This window comes from Oncorhynchus gorbuscha, linkage group LG24, assembly GCF_021184085.1.
Source record: "Oncorhynchus gorbuscha isolate QuinsamMale2020 ecotype Even-year linkage group LG24, OgorEven_v1.0, whole genome shotgun sequence".
Lineage (NCBI taxonomy): Eukaryota > Metazoa > Chordata > Actinopteri > Salmoniformes > Salmonidae > Oncorhynchus > Oncorhynchus gorbuscha.
This window is the reverse complement of record NC_060196.1, coordinates 9,639,676-9,665,304: the sequence shown is the minus strand read 5'-3', so window position 1 is coordinate 9,665,304 and position 25,629 is coordinate 9,639,676. Positions and strand designations below refer to the sequence as shown.

The following is a 25,629-nucleotide window of genomic DNA, read 5'->3' as shown; positions in this document are numbered from 1 at the left end:
CTCCTCTCCTCTCCTCTCCTCTCCTTTCCTCTCCTCTCCTCTCCTCTCCTCTCATCTCCTCTTCTCCTCTCCTTTCTTCTCCTCTCCTTTCTTCTCCTCTCCTCTTCTTTCCTTTCCTCTCCCTCTCCTTTCTTCTCCTCTCCTTTCTTCTCTCTCCTCTTCTTTCCTCTCCTCTTCTCCTCCTTTCTTCTCCTCTCCTCTTCTTTCCTCTCCTCTTCTTTCCTCTTCTCTCCTCTCCTTTCTTCTCCTCTCCTCAACTTTCTTCTCCTCTCCTCTTCTCTCCTCTCCTTTCTTCTCCTCTCCTTTCTTCTCATCTCCTCTTCTTTCCTCTCCTCTCCTCTCATCTCCTCCTCTCTCCTCTCCTTTCTTCTCCTCTCCTCTCTCCTCTCTCTCTCTCCTCTCCTCTCCTCTCCTCTCCTCTCCTCTCCTCTCCTCTCCTCTCCTCTCCTCTCTCTCCTCTCCTCTCCTCTCCTTTCTTCTCCTCTCCTTTCTTCTCCTCTCCTCTCCTTTCTTCTCCTTCCTCCTCTCCTTTCTTCTCCTCTCCTCCTCTCTTTCTTCTCCTCTCCTCCTCTCCTCTCCTCCTCTCTCCTCTCCTTTCTTCTCCTCTCCTCTCCTCTCCTCTCCTCTCCTCTCCTCTCCTCTCCTCTCCTCTCCTCTCCTCTCCTCTCCTCTCCTCTCTCTCCTCCTCTCCTCTCCTCTCCTCTCCTTTCTTCTCCTCTCCTTTCTTCTTCTCCTCTCCTTTCTTCTCCTCTCCTCTCTCCTTTCTTCTCCTCTCCTTTCTTCTCCTCCTCCTCTCCTCTCCTTTCTTCTCCTCTCCTCTCCTCTCTCCTCTTCTTTCCTCTCCTCTCCTCTCCTCTCCTCTCCCTCTCCTCTCCTCTCCTTTCCTCTCCTCTCCTCTCCTCTCCTCTCATCTCCTCTTCTCCTCTCCTTTCTTCTCCTCTCCTTTCTTCTCCTCTCCTCTTCTTTCCTTTCCTCTCCTCTCCTTTCTTCTCCTCTCCTTTCTTCTCCTCTCCTCTTCTTTCCTCTCCTCTTCTCCTCTCCTTTCTTCTCCTCTCCTCTTCTTTCCTCTCCTCTTCTTTCCTCTTCTCTCCTCTCCTTTCTTCTCCTCTCCTCAACTTTCTTCTCCTCTCCTCTTCTCTCCTCTCCTTTCTTCTCCTCTCCTTTCTTCTCATCTCCTCTTCTTTCCTCTCCTCTCCTCTCATCTCCTCTTCTCCTCTCCTTTCTTCTCCTCTCCTCTCCTCTCATCTCCTCTTCTCCTCTCCTCTCCTTTCTTCTCCTCTCCTTTCTTCTCCTCTCCTTTCTTCTCCTCTCCTTTCCTCTCCTCTCCTCTCCTCTCCTCTGTCCTCCTCTCCTCTCCTCTTCTCTGCTCTCCTCCTCTCCTGTCCTTTCCTCTCATCTCCTCTCCTCTGCACTCTACTCCTCTGCTCTCCTCTCCTCTCCTCCTCTCCTGTCCTTTCCTCTCATCTCCTCTCCTCTGCACTCCTCTCCCCCTGCTCTCCTCTCCTCCTCTCCTGTCCTTTCCTCTCATCTCCTCTCCTCTGCGCTCCTCTCCTCTGCACTCCTCTCCTCTCCTCTCCTCTGCACTCCTCTCCTGTCCTCTCATCTGCACTCCTCTGCACTTCTCTCCTCTCCTCCTCTCCTGTCCTTTCCTCTCCTCTCCTCTGCTCTCCTCCTCTTATCTCCTCTCCTCTGCACTCTACTCTCCTCTCCTCCTCTCCTGTCCTTTCCTCTCCTCTCCTCTGCACTCCTCTCCTCTGCACTCCTCTGCTCTCCTCTCCTCCTCTCCTCTCCTCTCCTCTCCTCTCCTCTCCTCTCCTGTCCTCTCCTCTCCTGTCCTCTCCTCTCCTGTCCTCTGCTCTCCTCTCCTCTCCTCTGCACTCCTCTCCTCTCCTCTCATCTGCACTCCTCTGCTCTGCTCTCCTCTCCTCCTCTCCTGTCATTTCCTCTCCTTGCCTCTTCTATAATTTCCTCTCCTCTCCTCTCTTCTCCTCTTATTTTATCTCCTCTCTTCTCTCTTCTCCTCTGCTCTTCTCCTCCCCTGTCCTCTCTTCTCCTCACCACTCCACTCCTCTGTCTACAAACAGACAGTTACTGTTGTATGATTAAGTATATTGATCTCTGAGCTGTCTTTATTTTATGACCTCTTTAATAATGAAAGGGGATCAGGGATTAATGCCCATTGAGTAATTGGTGAAGTCATTAGTATTGTGTTGACGTTCGACTAATCAATGCTGTTGGTTATCAATGTGGCTCATTAAAATTCATGACTGGTATTCACAAAGTTGAGACAGACACACACACACACACACACACACACACACACACACACACACACACACACACACACACACACACACACACACACACACACACACACACACACACACACACACACACACACACACACACACACACACACACACACACACACACACACACACACACACACACACACACCTCCCCACCTCTACTTACCCTGGACCAGAGTGTAGAAGGAGTCGATGGAGGAGAGGTTAGTGGTGATGCTGACGTCCTCGTCGCGGCCGGACGTCTCAATGTCCACCGTGATGGCCCCGGTCATGTCCCCGTGCAGGTTGGTCACCACCCCCGTAGGGAACGTCACGTTGGTTAGGCGACCTTCACTGTCATAACTGGAGGGAATGGAGATAGAAAGATAGGGGAAGAAGAGAAAGAGAGAGGGAGAGAGAGGGGAGAAGACAGAGAGAGCGAGAGAGAGAGAGGAGAGAAGATAGAGAGAGGGAGAGAAGACAGAGAGATAGAGAGGAGATAAGATAGAGAGAGGAGAGAAGACAGAGAGATAGAGAGGAGATAAGATAGAGAGATGAGAGAAGACAGAGAGGAGAGAAGATAGAGAGAGGAGAGAAGACAGAGAGGGGGAGAGAGAGTGGAGAAGAGAGAGAGCGGAGAGAAGACAGAGAGAGGGAGAGAGAGAGAGGGGAGAAGAGAGAGAGAAGACAGAGAAAGTGAGAGAGAGGGGAGAAGAGAGAGAGAGGAGAGAAGACAGAGAAAGAGGGGAAAAGACAGAAAGGGAGAGAGAGGGGAGAAGACAGAGAAAGAGGGGAGAAGACAGAGAGAGGGAGAGAGAGAGGGGAGAAGAGAGGAGAGAAGACAGAGAAAGAGGGGAAAAGACAGAAAGGGAGAGAGAAGGGAGAAGAGAGAGAGGGGAGAGAAGATAGAGAGAGGGGAGAGAGAGGGGAGAAGACAGAGAAAGATGGGAGAAGACAGAGAAAGGGAGAGAGAGGGGAGAAGAGAGAGAGAGGAGAGAAGACAGAGAGAGGGAGAGAGAGGGGAGAAGACAGAGAAAGAGGGGCGAAGACAGAGAAAGGGAGAGAGGAGAGAAGACAGAGGGAGAGAGGAGAGAAGACAGACAGAGGGAGGGAGAGGGGAGAAGACAGAGAAAGGGAGAGAGGAGAGAAGACAGAGAAAGGGAGAGAGGAGAGAAGACGGAGAAAGTGAGAGAGGAGAGAAGACAGACAGATGGAGAGAGAAGGGAGAAGACAGAGAAAGAGGGGAGAAGACAGAGAAAGGGAGAGAGGAGAGAAGACAGAGGAAGGGAGAGAGGAGAGAAGACAGAGGAAGGGAGAGAGGAGAGAAGACAGAGGAAGGGAGAGAGGAGAGAAGACAGAGAGAGGGAGAGAGGAGAGAAGAGAGAGAGGGGAGAAGACAGAGGAAGGGAGAGAGGAGAGAAGAGAGAGAGGGGAGAAGACAGAGAAAGAGGGGAGAAGACAGAGAAAGGGAGAGAGGAGAGAAGACAGAGAGAGGGAGAGAGAGGGGAGAAGACAGAGGAAGGGCGAGAGGAGAGAAGAGAGAGAGGGGAGAAGACAGAGAAAGAAGGGAGAAGACAGAGAAAGGGAGAGAGGAGAGAAGATAGAGAAAGGGAGAGAGGAGAGAAGACAGACAGAGGGATAGAGAGGGGAGAAGACAGAGAAAGAGGGGAGAAGACAGAGAAAGGGAGAGAAGACAGAGAGAGGGAGAGAGGAGAGAAGACAGACAGAGGGAGAGAGAGGGGAGAAGACAGAGAAAGGGAGAGAGGAGAGAAGATAGAGAGAGGGAGAGGGAGGGGAGAAGAAAGAGGGAGAGAGAGGGGAGAAAGCAGAGGGAGAGAGAGAGAGAAGGGAGAAGACAGAGTGAGAGAGAGGGGAGAGAGACATAGGGAGGGAGAGAGAAGACAGAGTGAGAGAGAGGGGAGAAGACAGAGAAAGAGAGGGGAGAAGACAGAGAAAGAGAGCGATGGGAGAATACAGAGGGAACGAGAGGGGAGAAGACAGAGGGAGAGAGAGAGAGAGAGGGGAGAAGACATAGGGAGGGAGAGAGAGAGAGAGAGGGGAGAAGACATAGGGAGGGAGAGAGAAGACAGAGTGAGAGAGAGGGGAGAAGACAGAGAAAGAGAGAGAGAGGGGAGAAGACAGAGGGAGAGAGAGAGAGAGAGGGGAGAAGACATAGGGAGGGAGAGAGAAGACAGAGTGAGAGAGAGGGGAGAAGACAGAGAAAGAGAGAGGGGAGAAGACAGAGGGAGAGAGGAGAGAAGACAGACAGAGGGAGGGAGAGGGGAGAAGACAGAGAAAGGGAGAGAGGAGAGAAGACAGAGGGAGAGAGAGAGAGAGGGGAGAAGACAGAGGGAGGGAGAGAGAGGGGAGAAAAAGAGGAAAATATATATGGAATTGTTTTAAGAATGAAAAGAAAGAAACATTTTGTTATTTGATTTTGAATTTTAAGACCCCTTGAAGTATTCCCAAAAATATACATGTTTATCCTTACTGGTATTAGCCCATACAAACACGCTGAATAACAGATTCACTACATGGAACAGATTTGTTTGTTTTGAAGTGTCTCCCCTATATCTGAGAGAAAGATCAGGAAACATTTGTTTGTTTTTGTACATGTATTTAAGGATACTGTAGTTCTACAGTGGGGACGATGTATGAATGGCTGCTGGTTTGTACGAGGGAATAGGGGTCAGGGTTTGGGTTCAGACTCAGAGGCAGTCTTTTTGGCAAGGGCTCTGTGGTAAAAGTTTGGGGCTATAGAAGCTGAATGATCACACTGGCCTAGCTGACTAGGGCCTCTGCTGTCCCATTATGGCTGGGAGTCTATTTTGGTGCCTGGAGGCAGTGTCAGCGTATGTGTGTGTGTGTGTGTTTGTGTGTGTGTGTGTGTGTGTGTGTGTCCGTGTGTGTGTGTGTGTGTGTCCGTGTGTGTGCGTGCTAGCCTACTATCACATTTAGCGAGAGATGTAGTGACAGCCCTGTGTCTGCTGGTGTATGTCTGCTCTGGGAGTAACAAGCACTTTATGACTCTCTCTGTCTCGCACTCTTCTCTCTCTCCTCTCTCTGTTCTCCCTCCATTTTTACATATTTCCTCCATGGTGACAGTGGGTGTGGCTCCCAGATGAGCTCCCCTCCAAGCAGGACACACACACACACTGCATAATTTACAACTATTCCTCCATGTGTTGGAACGTGGTGCAAGCACAAGGTGAAACGGAACGGAAAGTTTTCTATAAAGATTTCCCCTGAGTTGTGTTGTGTGTGTATATGGGAGGGAGTGTGTGTGTGTGTGTGTGTGTGTGTGTGTGTGTGTGTGTGTGTGTGTGTGTGTGTGTGTGTGTGTGTGTGTGTGTGTGTGTGTGTGTGTGTGTGTGACAGGGTTTTGCTGAGCAGGCATTGTTCAGCCCCTGCCTTACTAATACTGATCAGATGGAAGTGCAGAGAAGATGGCTGCTGGCTCTATAGTATACACACAGCCAATCACTAGAAGATATAGGATGATGAAGGACATCTTCGTGTTGTAAGAGTTATGACTTAAGGGACAAGGGACGGTCACAAAAATGGGGACACTGACACTTCCTTACACAGTCTGAGGGTACATCAGAGGGAGATAGACTTCTCTTACAGTGGGGCAGTCAGATACTCAGTCATATAGTCAGTCAGATAGTCAGTCAGATAGTCAGTCAGATAGTCAGTCATATAGTCAGTCATATAGTCAGTCATATAGTCAGTCAGATACTCAGTCATATAGTCAGTCATATAGTCAGTCAAATAGTCAGTCATATAGTCAGTCAGATAGTCAGTCATATAGTCAGTCATATAGTCAGTCATATAGCCAGTCATATAGCCAGTCAGATAGTCAGTCAGATAGTCAGTCAGATAGTCAGTCATATAGTCAGTCATATAGTCAGTCAGATAGTCAGTCAGATAGTCAGTCATATAGTCAGTCATAAAGTCAGTCAGATAGTCAGTCAGATAGTCAGTCAGATAGTCAGTCAGATAGTTAGTGAGATAGTCAGTCAGTCAGTCAGATAGTCAGTCAGATAGTCAGTCAGATAGCCAGTCATATAGTCAGTCATATAGTCAGTCATATAGCCAGTCATATAGTCAGTCATATAGTCAGTCATATAGTCAGTCAGATAGTCAGTCAGATAGTCAGTCAGATAGTTAGTGAGATAGTCAGTCAGTCAGTCAGATAGTCAGTCAGATAGTCAGTCAGATAGTCAGTCAGATAGTCAGTCAGATAGTTAGTGAGATAGTCAGTCAGTCAGTCAGATAGTCAGTCAGATAGTTAGTGAGATAGTCAGTCAGTCAGTCAGATAGTCAGTCAGATAGTCAGTCAGATAGCCAGTCATATAGTCAGTCATATAGTCAGTCATATAGCCAGTCATATAGTCAGTCATATAGTCAGTCATATAGTCAGTCAGATAGTCAGTCAGATAGTCAGTCAGATAGTTAGTGAGATAGTCAGTCAGTCAGTCAGATAGTCAGTCAGATAGTCAGTCAGATAGTCAGTCAGATAGTTAGTGAGATAGTCAGTCAGTCAGTCAGTCAGAATGGAGCCCCAAGTCTTTGCTGGTCAGTAAGTACTACTTACTCATAGAAGGTGGTCCATCCTATCTGTATGGTCTTGGTGGCGAGCAGCCCACTGTTGCCATGGTAGGTGAACAGCACCAGTTCCTGTCCCTGGGCCGTCAGTGTCTTCAACCCGCCATTGGTCCCGATTGTCAGCCAGATCACCTGGTTGTCCGGGGCAACGATCCGCACCGGCATCCGGTTGGGGTCGCGGCGGATCCTCAAGGTGTTGCCACTACTATCCGTCACGGCTGTAACGTCCTCCTCGTTGCTATAGCTGAAGTTGTACTTGTAGTCCCCGGTGACGAGAGACATGGTGAACTGGTGGGTTCCGTTGGAATCAAACACGTAGAGCTCCTGGGACGACGGCGAGGCCACCTCGAAGGAGCCCGGGCCGGACACGGCGGAGCCCGACGGCGGTTGGTTGCGGCGTACGGCGCGGATGCGGATGTTTCCCAGGTCGGCCACGTAGAGCGTACCGTCGGGCGAGACGACCAGCGAGGAGGGCGAGTTGAGGCGGGCGTCTTTGGCGTAGCCGTCACCCGTCTGGTAGCAGTCGCAGTTGGCGTCGTTCTTGCAGTCGCAGTCGGACAGAGCTCCGGCCAAGGGCGTGATCTCGCCGTCCGTGGACACCTACATTTGCATGTAAAGTTGAATCATTTAGCAGAATGCTCTTAACCAGAGTCACTTACAATCAGTGCAACGAGGGTAAAAACAATGATTTAACAATTATTGAAAGGTATACAAAATAGGCACCATCTGCAAAAACAGTGCCAGCAAGAACGGCAAATACAACAGTACGTTGTTCTTGGTCTTTTTCGCCCTCTTCGTTTGCATCTCATGACATATCATTGTACTATATTACAGGACTATATGACCTGGCGGATGCGGTGTATCTTCTTCTCATCAGTCTCGGCGATGTAGAGCACGCCACTGTAGGAGAGGGCGATGGCGGCAGCTCCCTCCAGCATGGTCTGCACCGCCCGCTTGCCCAGCGTGTATTCTATACCCGGCACCTGGCAGTGCATGGGGCGTCCCGCCACGATGCGCACCTGTTGAGACACAGCAACAACACTAGTCAAAGAGGCGACCAGTATCTTGGCCAAGGCTTATTTAGACCCAATGTGTCGGTGCATCCTTCCATCTCGCCTTACCCATCATGCATTGTCCCCACTACAAGCATGAACATATTTGTGTATGTAATAGAAGTGTTCCTATGTGGGAGTGTGATGGTCACCTGTCTGTTCTCAGTGATCTGCAGCACCACGTTGTTGTCCAGGACATAGATGGAATTATCCATGGGGTTGATGGCCAGAGCTGTGGGCCACTCCAGACGAACCTACAGCAGAGCAGAGCAGAGATTTGATTTGATTTATTAGGATCCTCATTATCCAACGCCAAGTGTGACAGCTGGGGTCTGACACGTAACCAAAAAGACATTACAGACCCAAAAACACTAAACAATTTACATCCACTTAAAGGAGAAGAAAAAGAAATCAAACAGAACCTTTATTAGCCTGAAGGGGTGAAAACTATCCGCAAAAGTTCTGTAAAGATGACAGAAACAAACAAATCAGCCCTCAAACACAGAACAGATGAGATGTGAGTCTAGTGCTGCTTTGCACCCCTCCTTCCACCCCTCTACCCCCTCCTTCCACTCCTCTACCCCCTCCTTCCACCCCTCTACCCCCTCCTTCCACCCCTCTACCCCCTCCTTCCACTCCTCTACCCCCTCCTTCCACCCCTCTACCCCCTCCTTCCACCCCTCTACCCCCTCCTTCCACTCCTCTACCCCCTCCTTCCACCCCCTCTACCCCCTCCTTCCACCCCTCTACCCCCTCCTTCCACCCCTCTACCCCCTCCTTCCACTCCTCTACCCCCTCCTTCCACCCCTCTACCCCCTCCTTCCACCCCTCTACCCCCTCCTTCCACTCCTCTACTCCGTCCTTCCAACCCTCTACCCCCTCTTTCCCCTCCTTCCACCACTCTACCCCCTCCTTCAACTCCTCTACCCCGTCCTCCCCCTCTGAGCGCTGTCTGTGACACTGATGAAGAAGGATCCTTTACTTCTCAGGACTTATACATTGTGTGCTTCACTCTGATTCAATTTAAATCAGCCACCGGGTCATTTACTATATTTTAAGACACACACACACACACACACACACACACACACACACACACACACACACACACACACACACACACACACACACACACACACACACACACACACACACACACACACACACACACACACACACACACACACACACACACACACACTGCGAATTGATGCGTTCCCTCATCGCCTGAGGGAAGCAACTCTCTGCTGGCAAAACAAAGAGGAGAGAGAAAGAGAGACGTAAACGTTAAAGTTTTATTATCTAAACGAGACTTCTCTCTCATTCCCTTTCTACCTGTAGAGGAGCAGGGTATGCAGGCGGACAAAATGTGATGGTAAAGATGATATGAAGAGAACGCACACACACACTCCCGCCCCCAGACCGCCCCCCCAAAACACACACTTCTGCACCATTAGTGTTGTAGAGCTCCGGGCACAGCGGTAGTTTAGGGACCTGTCGTCTTCACCCCACCCCCGACCCTAAGTGACCTGGCAGGTTAAGCACCTCAGCAGAGGACCATTAAAAGGTAATGACGCTTTTAGCCTTCTGCTTGACCACATGAAAGCTCTTCCCTGCCAGTTACAGGCCATACATTATACATGGCTAAAGCTGCACTATAAAGAGCCACTATTTGGTACCATGCAGTGACTGGAAGACAGACTGTGTTTCTTACTTCGCCTCTCAAAGTGCTACAAATACTTAACCTTAACCCTGCTTTTCCCCCCTGTGGAAATGGAAGTGGAGGAAAGTTGAGGAAAATGAAATGACAACAGAGCATTCCTGTCTATTCAGATGCACAAAAACATCAGTTGGAAGCAACTGCAGTGCACAGCGGAGTTCAATCGTCAACTTCTCAACATAGCTCCTGGAGAGAGAGAGCTGGAGAGAGACAGTTGGAGAGAAAGAGCTGGAGAGAGAGAGAGCTGGAGAGAGAGAGCTGGAGAGAGACAGTTGGAGAGAGACAGTTGGAGATAGAGAGCTGGAGAGAGAGAGCTGGAGGGAGAGAGCTGGAGAGAGAGAGCTGGAGAGAGAGAGCTGGAGGGAGAGAGCTGGAGAGAGAGAGTTGGAGAGAGAGAGCTGGAGAGAGAGTTGGAGAGAGAGAGTTGGAGAGAGAGAGTTGGAGAGAGTGAGCTGGAGAGAGTGAGCTGAAGAGAGACAGTTTGAGAGAGAGTTGGAGAGAGAGAGTTGGAGAGAGAGAGTTGGAGAGAGAGAGCTGGAGAGAGAGAGCTGGAGAGAGAGAGCTGGAGGGAGAGAGCTGGAGAGAGAGAGTTGGAGAGAGAGAGTTGAAGAGAGTGAGCTGGAGAGAGTGAGCTGGAGAGAGTGAGCTGGAGAGAGTGAGCTGGAGAGAGAGAGTTGGAGAGAGAGAGTTGGAGAGAGAGAGTTGGAGGGAGAGAGCTGGAGAGAGAGAGCTGGAGGGAGAGAGCTGGAGAGAGAGAGTTGGAGAGAGAGAGTTGGAGAGAGAGAGTTGGAGAGAGAGAGCTGAAGGGAGAGAGCTGGAGGGAGAGAGCTGGAGGGAGAGAGCTGGAGAGAGAGAGTTGGAGAGAGAGAGCTGGAGAGAGAGTTGGAGAGAGAGAGTTGGAGAGAGAGAGTTGGAGAGAGTGAGCTGGAGAGAGACAGTTGGAGAGAGAGAGTTGGAGAGAGAGAGTTGGAGAGAGAGAGCTGGAGAGAGAGAGCTGGAGGGAGAGAGCTGGAGGGAGAGAGCTGGAGAGAGAGAGCTGGAGAGAGAGAGCTGGAGAGAGAGTTGGAGAGAGAGAGTTGGAGAGAGTGAGCTGGAGAGAGTGAGCTGGAGAGAGTGAGCTGGAGAGAGACAGTTGGAGAGAGAGAGTTGGAGAGAGAGAGTTGGAGAGAGAGAGTTGGAGAGAGAGAGTTGGAGGGAGAGAGCTGGAGAGAGAGAGCTGGAGGGAGAGAGCTGGAGAGAGAGAGTTGGAGAGAGAGAGCTGGAGAGAGAGTTGGAGAGAGAGAGTTGGAGAGGGTGAGCTGGAGAGAGACAGTTGGAGAGAGAGTTGGAGAGAGAGAGTTGGAGAGAAAGAGTTGGAGAGAGAGAGCTGGAGGGAGAGAGCTGGAGAGAGAGAAAGTGTTATAGCCTTGAAAGCACTGAGGCAAGAGATGTCGGGGACTCACCTCTCTACAGTACAGTATGTGTATGGGAACATTTGATTTCATACCTCTGGACATGTTGAGGTGACAGTGGTTGGAAGTTGCAGTGTAACGCGTGGATGTGTTTCTGCTGCCTGTTTTAACTGACACAGAGCTGTCTTCGGTTTGTTTTTGCTCCATTGAGTCCAAGGCTGCTTCCCGCATGGCACCCTGTTCCCTATTTAGTGCACTATCTAGGGAATAAGGTGATATTTGGGACGCGGACAGACTTCTTCTCCCTCCCTGGCTGGCTGCGCTACACTGTGTCTCTTCCCCATTCTTCCCCCCGGACCCATGGGTACTGCAGATATGTTCCTCTCTGAATAACTCAACTCTGTGTTTCTCTCTCTCTTTGTCACTGGGGACTCTCTCCCTCGCTCTGTGGTTGTGACAGAGGAGAAGAGGATGAGAAGGAGGAGGAGTGAGTCCAAAGAAGAAAGGAAGAGATGGAGAGAAATGATCTGAGCGAATCTGTCTCTGGGATTTCTGTTTTGAGAGACGGGGAATCGGAGGAAGTGAGGTATAGCGAGGACTGATATAGGGATAGTTCAGGGCACACAGACAGACAGACAGACAGACAGACAGACAGACAGACAGACAGACAGACAGACAGACAGACAGACAGACAGACAGACAGACAGACAGACAGACAGACAGACAGACAGACAGACAGACAGACAGACACACAGACAGACACACACACACACACACACACACACACACAGACAGACAGACAGACAGACAGACAGACAGACAGACACACACACAGACACACACACACACACACACACACACACACACACACACACACACACACACACACACACACACACACACACACTGATCTAGCTAGCAGTGGAAGGCACAGGGGACTCAGAGACAACACAACAAATACCTGACTTGCCCACACTGCTTATGCATTACATTAGTTCAGCACACTGTCAATGTACTGTCAGTCAGAAAACTGACATTCTCTTGGGCTCTCAGTTTGGCAACAAACATCAACGAAACTACCACCATCTAGACAGCACCATTAGTAGCCTATCACTCAAGATAACCCACTTCAGTGCTTCCCTAAAGCTCAAAATAGCCCATTCTGATTGGATAATCCAGGAGAAGCGCCTAGTAAGACCTCCAATAGGGGAGGCCACTTTCAGGAACAGTATTATGATTGACACATCCTATTCCCTCATAATCCTCAGATGATTCCTGTCTTTCAACAATAAAGTGAGATCCAAACCGGACCCTGAAATACCTGGAGTTGGATTTGGCCCTTAGAAAGAGCTGAGGCTGAGGGCCATAGTGCTGTCTGGGGTTGGGGTCAGTTCCATTTCAATTTGGCAATTCAGGAAGTGAACAACTGTAGAACTTCAATTAGACGCTGAGTTTCAAATTATAACCTGTCCCTTTTAATAGCTGAGCAACTGCACACATTTCAGCAAATACAAGCCTGGTTCAAATAAACGCCGGGTCTGAATGAATTGTTTATGACGTTACCATGAATTACCATGAATTGTTTATGAGGTTACCATGAATTACCATGAATTGTTTATGACGTTACCATGAATTACCATGAATTACCATGAATTGTTTATGAGGTTACCATGAATTACCATGACTTGTTTATGACGTTACCATGAATTACCATGAATTACCATGAATTGTTTATGAGGTTACCATGAATTACCATGACTTGTTTATGAGGTTACCATGACTTACCATGAATTGTTTATGAGGTTACCATGAATTACCATGAATTGTTTATGAGGTTACCATGAATTACCATGAATTGTTTATGAGGTTACCATGAATTACCATGAATTGTTTATGAGGTTACCATGAATTACCATGAATTGTTTATGAGGTTACCATGAATTACCATGAATTACCATGAATTGTTTATGAGGTTACCATGAATTACCATGACTTGTTTATGAGGTTACCATGACTTACCATGAATTGTTTATGAGGTTACCATGAATTACCATGAATTGTTTATGAGGTTACCATGAATTACCATGAATTGTTTATGAGGTTACCATGAATAACCATTAATTGTTTATGAGGTTACCATGAATTACCATGAATTGTTTATGAGGTTACCATGAATTACCATGAATTGTTTATGAGGTTACCATGAATTACCATGAATTGTTTACAAGGTTTAATGTTTGATTTGTTACATTGGATAATTCAGTAATGACTCGAAAAATTATGATAATCATCAGTTTATATTGCCAATAAGAAACACTAGCCATTGGCTGCTAACAGCTGAGAACTGCTAGCTAACTGACAAGCACAAAAACAGTCAAGAGCTTCGAGAGTACAGAGCCCTAGAAATCGGCAGAACCGACGAAAATGCACAAGGAAAAGTTTTGAACTTTTTTGTTTGTTTAGGTATAATGAGACCAAAGAAACGTGACACAGTGTGTAAATGATAACACATTAGTGCAGGAAATGTGCAAATGAGCAAAAGCTGTGTGCACTAAGGAAATAGACTCAAATTAAAGCATGTCTCCAATAAGCACCTGCTGTTTTTAGTTGTTTAAGCAAATAAACACCCAGGCTATTAATTGAAGTTTTATAGTCAGAATGAAACTTTTCTCATTGTGTAATTTCAGTTTACTTCCTGAATTGGTTGAATTGAAATGGAATCGTCCCCAACCCTGGTCCTGTACCCTACGCCATAGGGGTATAGCGAGCGGCCAGCAGGGGGAGCTTAAGGCCTTTAATAGGGGGCACGGCCACTCAGTAGGGGAGAACACAACACACACTGGCTGGTTCTCTCAGATGAGACAACCCCCCTGTCGATACTAGCCAGTCACACCATCTACTACGGTCTACAACACAGAGTCTATGTGGACTGAGTATATATTGCCAAATTAGCACTTTGATGGTTTATATAGTGCTTTATATAGTAAGGGTGACAGAACATAGTAAGGGTGACAGAACATAGTAAGGGTGACAGAACATAGTAAGGGTGACAGAACATAGTAAGGGTGACAGAACATAGTAAGGGTGACAGAACATAGTAAGGGTGACAGAACATAGTAAGGGTGACAGAACATAGTAAGGGTGACAGAACATAGTAAGGGTGACAGAACATAGTAAGGGTGACAGAACATAGTAAGGGTGACAGAACATAGTAAGGGTGACAGAACATAGTAAGGGTGACAGAACATAGTAAGGGTGACAGAACATAGTAAGGGTGACAGAACATAGTAAGGGTGACAGAACCATGTTTGTATATGTATGGCTCTGAACGATGACTCAGGACCGCCATTAAGATAAAGTGAGTCCAGCAAACACTGGGGGTTTGGTGTGTGTTCGTGTTCAGGTGGATGTCCCTGTGTGCACGTGACCCACCTGTCTGATGTGCATGCTGGTATCACAGGTCAGGGGTCGTGCTGAGGTGAGGTCGTTGGAGCCCAACAGGGTGGAGATGATCCCGTTACGATCCACCTTCCTGATCATGGTCCCGTCTACGAAGTAGATGTATCCGTTCTTATCTACCGTAATACCTGGAGTAGCGGGACAGAGGGGGAAAGTGATGAGAGGTAAGAAGTAGATGTACCCGTTCTTATCTACCGTAATACCTGGAGTAGCGGGACAGAGGGAAAGTGATGAGAGGTAAGAAGTAGATGTACCCATTCTTATCTACCGTAATACCTGGAGTAGCGGGACAGAGGGAAAGTGATGAGAGGTAAGAAGTAGATGTACCCGTTCTTATCTACCGTAATACCTGGAGTAGCGGGACAGAGGGGGAAAGTGATGAGAGGTAAGAAGTAGATGTACCCGTTCTTATCTACCGTAATACCTGGAGTAGCGGGACAGAGGGAAAGTGATGAGAGGTAAGAAGTAGATGTACCCATTCTTATCTACCGTAATACCTGGAGTAGCGGGACAGAGGGAAAGTGATGAGAGGTAAGAAGTAGATGTACCCGTTCTTATCTACCGTAATACCTGGACAGAGGGAAAGTGATGACAGAGGGAAAGATGTACCCGTTCTTATGAGAGGTACAGAGAAGTCCTTCTGTAGATGAGCATGGCGCTTGTAACGCCAGGGTAGTGGGTTCCCGTTCCATTGTATGCACACATGACTGTAAGTACCTTTGGATAAAAGCGTCTGCTAAATGGCATATATTATTATTATTATTATTTGATGAGAGGTAAGAAGTAGATGTACCCGTTCTTATCTACCGTAATACCTGGAGTAGCGGGACAGAGGGAAAGGAAGGAGATTTAGTAGAAGTAGATGTACTTGTTCCCATCTACCGTAATACTTGGAGTAGAAGCAAAGAGGGTTACGTGCACATTCACACAGACATACAATACGCACATACACACACACACACACCCATGCGCGCGCACACAGCACCTGCCAGCCTGTGTATGTACAACGTGTTCGTGTGTATGAGTGTGTGTGTATGAGTATGTGTGTATATGAGTGTGGCTTGGGCATTTTTCAGGTCACTGCAGAAGGAAGCAACCGGTGAATAATTCACATTTTGATGTCTAGTAGTGAATTATTTCACAAGGCAGAAGAAGAAGGGAGGAGGGAAAATAAGACATTTTCAGAGCCGTCTCTGCATTTTAAAATCACCCCAAAATAAGAACAATAGAATATTTGGGGGACGGGAGCCTAGAAGAGAAGAGGAAGGGGTGAAAGCACCCATGTTTCTGGTGGGTGGGAAGGATGGAAGGAGGGATGGGAGGGAGGGAGGAGCAGGGGGGTTAGTTCATCTTCACTTCACATCCAAATGGATGAGAAACCGACTGTTGCTATGGTTGCGACAACAGCGGTTAAAAGCAACTTCTCTCCCCCTTTTCTCCTGTGTGTATCTGAGGAGGGTTCAAGCTCCTGAGGCGGTGTGTGTACCTGCTGCACTGCTGATCCTGTAGGGAGGGGGTGTGTGTACCTGCTGCACTGCTGATCCTGTAGGGAGGGGGCGGTGTGTACCTGCTGCACTGCTGATCCTGTAGGGAGGGGGGAGGGGGAGGCGGTGTGTGTACCTGCTGCACTGCTGATCCTGTAGGGAGGGGGGAGGGGGAGGCGGTGTGTGTACCTGCTGCACTGCTGATCCTGTAGGGAGGGGGAGGCGGTGTGTGTACCTGCTGCACTGCTGATCCTGTAGGGAGGGGGGAGGGGGAGGCGGTGTGTGTACCTGCTGCACTGCTGATCCTGTAGGGAGGGGGAGGCGGTGTGTGTACCTGCTGCACTGCTGATCCAGTAGGGAGGGGGAGGCGGTGTGTGTACCTGCTGCACTGCTGATCCTGTAGGGAGGGGGGGGCGGTGTGTGTACCTGCTGCACTGCTGATCCTGTAGGGAGGGGGGGGTGTGTGTACCTGCTGCACTGCTGATCCTGTAGGGAGGGGGGAGGCGGTGTGTGTACCTGCTGCACTGCTGATCCTGTAGGGAGGGGGAGGCGGGGTGTGTACCTGCTGCACTGCTGATCCTGTAGGGAGGGGGGCGGTGTGTGTACCTGCTGCACTGCTGAGTGGGGGGGGGGGGGGCAGATAGAAGGAATGGGAGAGGAGGGGTGGGGGGAGGAGGGGTGTTAAAACCCCTTGCCGCATTCCACCATGACCTGCAAGCTAATCAAAGGAGAGACAGATGAAGAGGGGAGGAGGATGGGATGAGAGGAGGAAGGGATGAGAGGAGGAAGGGATGAGAGGAGGAAGAGGAGAGGAGGATGGGATGAGAGGAGGAAGGGATGAGAGGAGGAAGAGGAGAGGAGGATGAGATGAGAGGAGGAAGAGGGAGGGAGGAGAGAAGAGAGGGAGGAGGTGATAAGAGATGCTGAGTGAAGAGGGTGGGATGAAAAGAAGGGAGAATAGGAGAGGAGTGGCTGAGAGGCGGCATGTTGGAAATGAAAACACTCTCGCTCTCTCTTCTCTCCATCCCCCTCTCTCTTCTCTCCATCCCCCTCTCTCTCTCTCCATCCCCCTCTCTCTCTCTCCATCCCTCTCTCTTCTCTCCATCCCCCTCTCTCTTCTCTCCATCCCCCTCTCTCTCTCTCCATCCCCCTCTCTTTCTCTCCATCCCCCTCTCTCTTCTCTCCCTCTCTCTCCATCCCCCTCTCTCTTCTCTCCATCCCCTCTCTTCTCTCCATCCCCCTCTCTCTCTCCATCCCCCTCTCTCTCTCGAAGCCATCTGCTGCTAGCGACGGCTCGCTAACATTTATTTGCATTTCTCTACTCTCTCTTCCCTTCTCTCACACGTTCCCGCCCTACTAATGGTCTTCCGACTCGCTCTCTAACTGCGGTTTAACAGGCAGCTGTGTGTGTGTGTGTGTGTGTGTGTGTGTGTGTGTGTGTGTGTGTGTGTGTGTGTGTGTGTGTGTGTGTGTGTGTGTGTGTGTGTGTGTGTGTGTGTGTGTGTGTGTGTGTGAGAGAGAGAGAGAGATAATGTGTGTATGTGTGTCTCTCCATTAAAATCCAGACTAAAAGCTTGTGCCTGCCAAAATCTCCCAGCTACTGCTCAGCCACCTCTCACCTCATTATCGCCGGTGTGCGTGTGTGTGATAGTCATACCTGTGGGTTACAGACAGGTTTTATGGGGGCTGGCTGGTGCGGCGGGACAGACAGACTGACAGATTGTATGAAGCAGAGTGTTTGGGGGCCATACTAAGCGATGCTACAGTCCAACAGTATGTGGGAAGTTTCTGTCAGTCTGAGTCTGTGTGGTTGTGTTCTAATGCCATGGTAGCATAATGGTAGCATAATGGTAGCATAATGGAAGTATAATGGGGACGGAAGCTTGCGGGGGAAGAGTGCCTTTTACCAAGGGTTGGTCTGTTTTTCTCTACAGGGAACTGTGCATGAATTATATTACCAGACCATATAATATGTGTGTGTGTGTGTGTGTGTGTGTGTGTGTGTGTGTGTGTGTGTGTGTGTGTGTGTGTGTGTGTGTGTGTGTGTGTGTGTGTGTGTGTGTGTGTGTGTGTGTGTGTGTGTGTGTGTGTGTGTGTGTGTGTGTGTGTGTCTGTGCGTTTTTGTTGGTGTCTGCATCAATGTCCTGTGTAGTTGTGTGTTTCTCTGTGAATGTATTATGTCAATCATTTTGTCTGTACCAATTTTCACCAATTGTGGCAGTGTGTGTGTGTGTGTTTATTCCTCTGTCACCCTACCTTTGGGTCCCATGAGGAGGGCCTCTGTGGCCTTTCCCCCGTCCCCGCAGCGTGCCTCGTCGAAGGGGGGACACTGCTCCCCGGTACCCGCCACCACCTCTCCGTTCTGGATCAGCTCCTTGGTGCCCGTCAGGACCTTGGGACGGTAGATACGGCGGGAGTTGGTGTCAGACACGTACAGCTGCCCCGTAACCGGGTCCGTCGCCAGGTAGTACCGGTGGGCCGGGTTGTTGCTACGGAAACCAAAGTGGAGGAAGAGGCGACAGTTAGGGACAGTGAAATAGTGACCCCACAGAACTCACACTACAACTTGACATCCACACTTCACATAAAGATACCGAACCGACAAGGAAATTAAACAAATGAACACAAAAGGACAGTGAAAATGACAGAGGGGATCAGGCTGCTGCATTCGTGTTGTGAAAGACAAGAGGGAGGATGAGAGGGCAGCGTCCATTTTGTGCCAGTGGCACATCATACTAGAGGTGTTAGAGGAGGGGGCACACGGTTCCACAGTGGCATATGGCCTCAGCCGGGATGAACCTAACGCGATGCGACTGCCGATCACTATCGTCTGACGCGCTCCTAATGATGCCCAGTAACCTGTCACATTCGCTCCATCATCGCCTGCTTGGTGAGCTGGGCGCCGGCGGTTTGTCATAGGGGTTGATGAAAGTCAACAACTGATCAACAGGCGTCAATTAAGACGGCTTAAAATAGGGGGAAGGACCCAGACACCTCACGCCAAGGACAGGCTGGCTGTTTCTAATGACACACTCATCACCAGAGAGACTGAGATACAGAGAGAGACACGGTATATAGACATAATATGACGTTTGTAATGTCTTTATTCTTTTGGAACTTCTGTGAGTGTAATGTTTACTGTTCAATTTTTTTGTTAATTTCACTTTTGTTTACTATCTATTTCACTTACTTTGGCAATGTAAACATTTGTTTCCCATGCCAATAAAGCCCTTTGAATTGAAAATTAAATTGAGAGAGAGCAATATGTCTGGTTTATCCAGGGAAAAAACATGTGCACTTCAGGCTTCAGCCCAGGGAATCCAAGATAAACAGAATAATATATATATATATATTTACATTGGAGGAAGGTCAACTTTTGGAGCATTTGACTGTCTTTCACCTTGCTCTCACTGACACTCCTAGTGTCCACTTGACTTGCAGGTAAAAGTAGACAGGAAAACATTCTGGGAAGTAGCGAACGCAGAGGCTTGGAATATGAATCTGTCGTCAGCGATTCCTCAGTCAGAGCGAGAACGGTTACGAAAGAGTGTCGCTTCGGGGGAGGAGTAAAACATCAGGGAGACAGACACCCCCACTCCTCCATATTGAGGTGAATCTTTACATTTCCTTAACAAATATGACACGAGGCAGGTGTTTCTTTGTTGCTGAGGGATAAAGACAAGGAGGATTTACACAGAGTCAAACACAGATAATAAGAAGCTGCACCTCAAAAGACAAACAACATTGAATGATATAAAATGTATGTGTTAATGTGTGTGTGTTTTTGGATACTCCTTCAGTTTCCAAAGCTTGGCGGACAATAACACTAGTCTTAACAACCCTCCCAAACGGAGCGAGACGTCTGTGTGTGTCTGTCTGTACCGTGTGTGTGTGTCTGTCTGTACCGTGTGTGTGTGTCTGTCTGTACCGCGTGTGTGTGTGTGTGTGTGTGTGTGTGTGTGTGTGTGTGTGTGTGTGTGTGTGTGTGTGTGTGTGTGTGTGTGTGTGTGTGTGTGTGTGTGTGTGTGTGTGTGTGTGTCTGTGTGTGTGTGTGTGTGTGTGTGTGTGTGTGTGTGTGTGTGTGTGTGTGTGTGTGTGTGTGTGTGTGTGTGTGTGTGTGTGTGTGTGTGTGTGTGTCTGTCTGTCCGTGTGTGTGTGTGTGTGTGTGTGTGTGTGTGTGTGTGTGTGTGTGTGTGTGTGTGTGTGTGTGTGTGTGTGTGTGTGTGTGTCTGTCTGTACCGTGTGTGTGTGTGTGTGTGTGTGTCTGTCTGTCTGTACCGTGTGTGTGTGTGTGTGTGTCTGTTTGTACCGTGTGTGTGTGTGTGTGTGTGTGTGTGTGTGTGTGTGTGTGTGTGTGTGTGTGTGTGTGTGTGTGTGTGTGTGTGTGTGTGTGTGTGTGTGTGTGTGTGTGTGTGTTTGTGTGTCTGACACTAATGGAGTCTCTATGATGCATTAGGACGCCTCACAAATTAACGGCCCCAAATGTAACATTATTATTGTTACCCTGAAGTATTGAGGAATGAAGGATGTGGGGCGTGTGTGTGTGTGTGTGGGTGTGGGGCGACAGGGTAGCCTAGTGGTTAGAGAGTTGGACTATGTAACCGGAAGTTTGTAAGTTCAAACTCCCGAGCTGACAAGGTACAAATCTGACGTTCTGCCCCTGAACAGGTAGTTAACCCACTGTTTCTTGGCCGTCATTGAAAATAAGAATTTGTTCTTAACTGACTTGCCTAGTTAAATAAAGGTTAAAAAAAAATTTTTTTTTTTTTTTTTAAAGGAGTGGGCTGGGGATGTGTTTCTATTTTCACCATTACTGAAACTATATTCCCAGGCCCAGTTATTCCCCATGGCTACATTATCATCATGAAGGAAGGTTCTTCATCTCCTCTGATCAATTTCCAGATAATAATAATAATAATAATATATGCCATTTAGCAGACGCTTTTATCCAAAGCGACTTACAGTCATGTGTGCATACAGATATCCCACCCCTCTCCTTTTTATAGTTAGGAACACAGAGAGCCCCTCCCCTCTTCTCTCTCCTCTGAGCACCACCATAGTTCCTCCTCTCCTCTTGTCTCTCCTCTCAACAGCACCATAGTCCCTTCTCTCCTCTTCTCTCTCCTCTGAACAGCACCATAGTTCCTCCTCTCCTCTTCTCTCTCCTCTGAACAGCACCATAGTTCCTCCTCTCCTCTTCTCTCTCCTCTCAACAGCACCATAGTCCCTTCTCTCCTCTCTCCTCTGAACAGCACCATAGTTCCTCCTCTCTTCTCCTCTCCATTTAGACTTGACCCTGGGTCTTGTCCTCACTCCAGTTGATTCAAAGGGCCCCAACCGTACAATACAGAACTCAAAACCCTTCAAAATGCTGTTGTTGTTAGTTAGCGGTTTTATAAAAGTGTTAAGTTGTCTTTTACAATGTTCTTCACAAATGACTAGGGGGTTCTGAATGGTTCCAGCGGGTTTGTAGGTAGATAAAGGAGTCCGATTCGCTGAGAGCTGATGTCAGCCAATCCGCTAGAATGATTCTGAAATCCCTCCAAAGCCTTTATGTAAAGAGAGCGACTGTATTCTATGGACGAGCTGCCACTAGGGTTTACACAGGGGACAGAGAGAGAGAGAGGGAAACAAGACTGGTATGGATCTGTGGTACATGGTTATATTGTTACTGAGGCTTACCTATGTCTGAAATCTTTATTTCTTAGAGGAGCAGAAGCAGAAGGGAACAAGAAAGAGAGAAAAAGAGAGAGATAACAGAAGAGTGTTGATTAGTCAGGATGGAGAACACACAGAAAGAGAGAGATAACAGAAGAGTGTTGATTAGTCAGGATGGAGAACACACAGAAAGAGAGAGATAACAGAAGAGTGTTTATTAGTCAGGATGGAGAACACACAGAAAGAGAGAGATAACAGAATAGTGTTTATTAGTCAGGATGGAGAACACACAGAAAGAGAGAGATAACAGAAGAGTGTTTATTAGTCAGGATGGAGAACACACAGAAAGAGAGAGATAACAGAAGAGTGTTTATTAGTCAGGATGGAGACCACACAGAAAGAGAGAGATAACAGAAGAGTGTTGATTAGTCAGGATGGAGAACACACAGAAAGAGAGAGATAACAGAAGAGTGTTTATTAGTCAGGATGGAGAACACACAGAAAGAGAGAGATAACAGAAGAGTGTTGATTAGTCAGGATGGAGAACACACAGAAAGAGAGAGATAACAGAAGAGTGTTTATTAGTCAGGATGGAGAACACACAGAAAGAGAGATAACAGAAGAATGTTGATTAGTCAGGATGGAGAACACACAGAAAGAGAGAGATAACAGAAGAGTGTTTATTAGTCAGGATGGAGAACACACAGAAAGAGAGAGATAACAGAAGAGTGTTTATTAGTCAGGATGGAGAACACACAGAAAGAGAGAGTTAACAGAAGAGTGTTTATTAGTCAGGATGGAGAACACACAGAAAGAGAGAGATAACAGAAGAGTGTTTATTAGTCAGGATGGAGAACACACAGAAAGAGAGATAACAGAAGAGTGTTTATTAGTCAGGATGGAGAACACACAGAAAGAGAGAGTTAACAGAAGAGTGTTTATTAGTCAGGATGGAGAACACACAGAAAGAGAGAGATAACAGAAGAGTGTTTATTAGTCAGGATGGAGAACACACAGAAAGAGAGATAACAGAAGAATGTTGATTAGTCAGGATGGAGAACACAGAAAGATAGAGATAACAGGAGTGTTGATTATTCAGGATGGAGAACACACACACGCAAAGACACACACACGCAAAGACACACACACGCAAAGACACACACACGCAAAGACACACACACACACACACACACACACACACACACACACACACACACACACACACACACACACACACACACACACACACACACACACACACACACACACACACACACACACACACACACACACACACACACACACACACACACACACACACACAGATAATCATACACAAAGACACATTAACATACAGTACATATATACAGTCATAGCGTTAGACCCCCCCCCCCACAAACACACAGCCGTCACAGTTGTTGAGCAGTGGCAGCTCTAAGCAGCAGTTTCCCCCCTCCTGCCACAAGTCTTAACCAGAGAGAAGGAAACCATGAATGATTCACCTGGGAACTAGCATTAGTGTTCCACACTTGTGCTCCAGGGTAACAGGCTCATAATGGCCTATTGATTGTGTTCCAGACAATGAAGAGGCAGGGCCTAAACAACAGCGCTAGCACCTCCGGTGACTAGCCAGGAGGCTGGTATTACTGTATATGCCAACGCTGCGGAGTGACTTTTCATTTATAATACACATGTGCACAAGCACGCGTGCACACACACACACACACACACACACTTTTTCGAATTAGTAAATTTCATTTACAGGACTGGGCATTATCCACCAAGCCAATAATGAAATTGAGTTAAGCCTGGGTACATTACTGTGTGCTGAGAGAGAGAGAGAGAGACAGAGAGAGAGAGAGACAGAGAGAGACAGAGAGAGAGAGAGAGAGAGAGAGAGAGAGAGAGACAGAGAGAGAGAGAGAGAAAAAGTGAGTGAGTGAGTGATTGAGTGAGAGAGTGAGAGAGTGAGAGAGTGAGAGAGTGGGAGAGTGAGAGAGTGAGAGAGAGAGAGAGAGAGAGAGAGAGAGAGAGAGAGAGAGAGAGAGAGAGAGAGAGAGAGAGAGGAGAGCACTAGTGTTGTACTTCTGTACATGATCATATGTACTATTGTTATTATTCATCATCCTCATTGCATTGTACTGTATTTACTGAAATGCTGTACCACTATACTGCTTTGGCAATATCAACAAACTGTATTTCACGCCAATAAAGTCTCAATTTGAATTTGAATTAGAGAGATATTGAGAGAGACAATGGATATATTTCCTCAGGGGAAAATGTGAGAAGGTAATTTATGAGCAGTGAGTGTTCATAACAGGGCTAAAATGTCCTACAGACCAGGTTAGAGGAGAGGCTGTGTGTGTGTGTCTGCCTTCCATAACATCTCTGTATCCCATCATTGTAAATGGCCAGATACCACTGACCACACTGAAACACATGTAGTGAGTGTGAAATTGCATTTTTACTGAAACAAATCAATGTGTGTGTATCAGGTGGCTCTTGTGTCATTCAGCCAGCCATCACTGAATTCTGCTGTCTATCTCCCTTCCCCAAACCATTGTTTGGGGGCCTGGCAACCTGAGCTCCACCGCTTCAAACCATACATCCATCCACCCACCCACCCTCCCTCCCTCCCTCCCTCCCTCCCTCCCTCCCTCCGACTAAAAGAAAAGTACAACAAATAGGCTGTTTTCCCCCCCTCTCTCCATCCTTACCTGAGCTCCATCACACTGGTGACGTTCCCAGAGACTGTTTCCCCCCTCTCTCCATCCTTACCTGAGCTCCATCACACTGGTGACGTTCCCAGAGACTGTTTTCCCCCTCTCTCCATCCTTACCTGAGCTCCATCACACTGGTGACGTTCCCAGAGACTGTTTTCCCCCCTCTCTCCATCCTTACCTGAGCTCCATCACACTGGTGACGTTCCCAGAGACTGTTTTCCCCTTACCTCTCCATCCATCCTTACCTGAGCTCCATCACACTGGTGACGTTCCCAGAGACTGTTTTCCCCCTCTCTCCATCCTTACCTGAGCTCCATCACACTGGTGACGTTCCCAGAGACTGTTTCCCCCTCTCTCCATCCTTACCTGAGCTCCATCACACTGGTGACGTTCCCAGAGACTGTTTTCCCCCATCTCTCTCCATCCTTACCTGAGCTCCATCACACTGGTGACGTTCCCAGAGACTGTTTTCCCCCCTCTCTCCATCCTTACCTGAGCTCCATCACACTGGTGACGTTCCCAGAGACTGTTTTCCCCCCTCTCTCCATCCTTACCTGAGCTCCATCACACTGGTGACGTTCCCAGAGACTGTTTTCCCCCTCTCTCCATCCTTACCTGAGCTCCATCACACTGGTGACGTTCCCAGAGACTGTTTTCCCCCTCTCTCCATCCTTACCTGAGCTCCATCACACTGGTGACGTTCCCAGAGACTGTTTTCCCCCTCTCTCCATCCTTACCTGAGCTCCATCACACTGGTGACGTTCCCAGAGACTGTTTTCCCCCTCTCTCCATCCTTACCTGAGCTCCATCACACTGGTGACGTTCCCAGAGACTGTTTTCCCCCTCTCTCCATCCTTACCTGAGCTCCATCACACTGGTGACGTTCCCAGAGACTGTTTTCCCCCTCTCTCCATCCTTACCTGAGCTCCATCACACTGGTGACGTTCCCAGAGACTGTTTTCCCCCTCTCTCCATCCTTACCTGAGCTCCATCACACTGGTGACGTTCCCAGAGACTGTTTTCCCCCCTCTCTCCATCCTTACCTGAGCTCCATCACACTGGTGACGTTCCCAGAGACTGTTTTCCCCCTCTCTCCATCCTTACCTGAGCTCCATCACACTGGTGACGTTCCCAGAGACTGTTTTCCCCCTCTCTCTCCATCCTTACCTGAGCTCCATCACACTGGTGACGTTCCCAGAGACTGTTTTCCCCCTCTCTCCATCCTTACCTGAGCTCCATCACACTG

General features: G+C 48.3%; 1 protein-coding gene across 14 annotated transcripts in view; it reads right to left on the bottom strand.

Moving 5' to 3' along the window:
- LOC124011990 (teneurin-3) overlaps window positions 1-25,629 on the bottom strand; it is a 360,816-nt gene that overhangs the window by 45,289 nt on the left and 289,898 nt on the right. For 10 of the 14 annotated variants that reach the window (XM_046325296.1, XM_046325297.1, XM_046325299.1 and 7 more), the window contains 7 exons: window positions 21,685-21,705; window positions 18,259-18,491; window positions 14,492-14,646; window positions 8,101-8,202; window positions 7,742-7,915; window positions 6,886-7,496; window positions 2,476-2,651 (listed from right to left, as the gene is read on the bottom strand). In XM_046325296.1, coding sequence (XP_046181252.1) covers window positions 2,476-2,651; window positions 6,886-7,496; window positions 7,742-7,915; window positions 8,101-8,202; window positions 14,492-14,646; window positions 18,259-18,491; window positions 21,685-21,705 — 1,472 coding nt within the window. The remainder of the gene's footprint in view (window positions 1-2,475; window positions 2,652-6,885; window positions 7,497-7,741; window positions 7,916-8,100; window positions 8,203-14,491; window positions 14,647-18,258; window positions 18,492-21,684; window positions 21,706-25,629) is intronic. The other 4 variants (XM_046325298.1, XM_046325300.1, XM_046325309.1 and 1 more) reach the window with 1 other exon arrangement.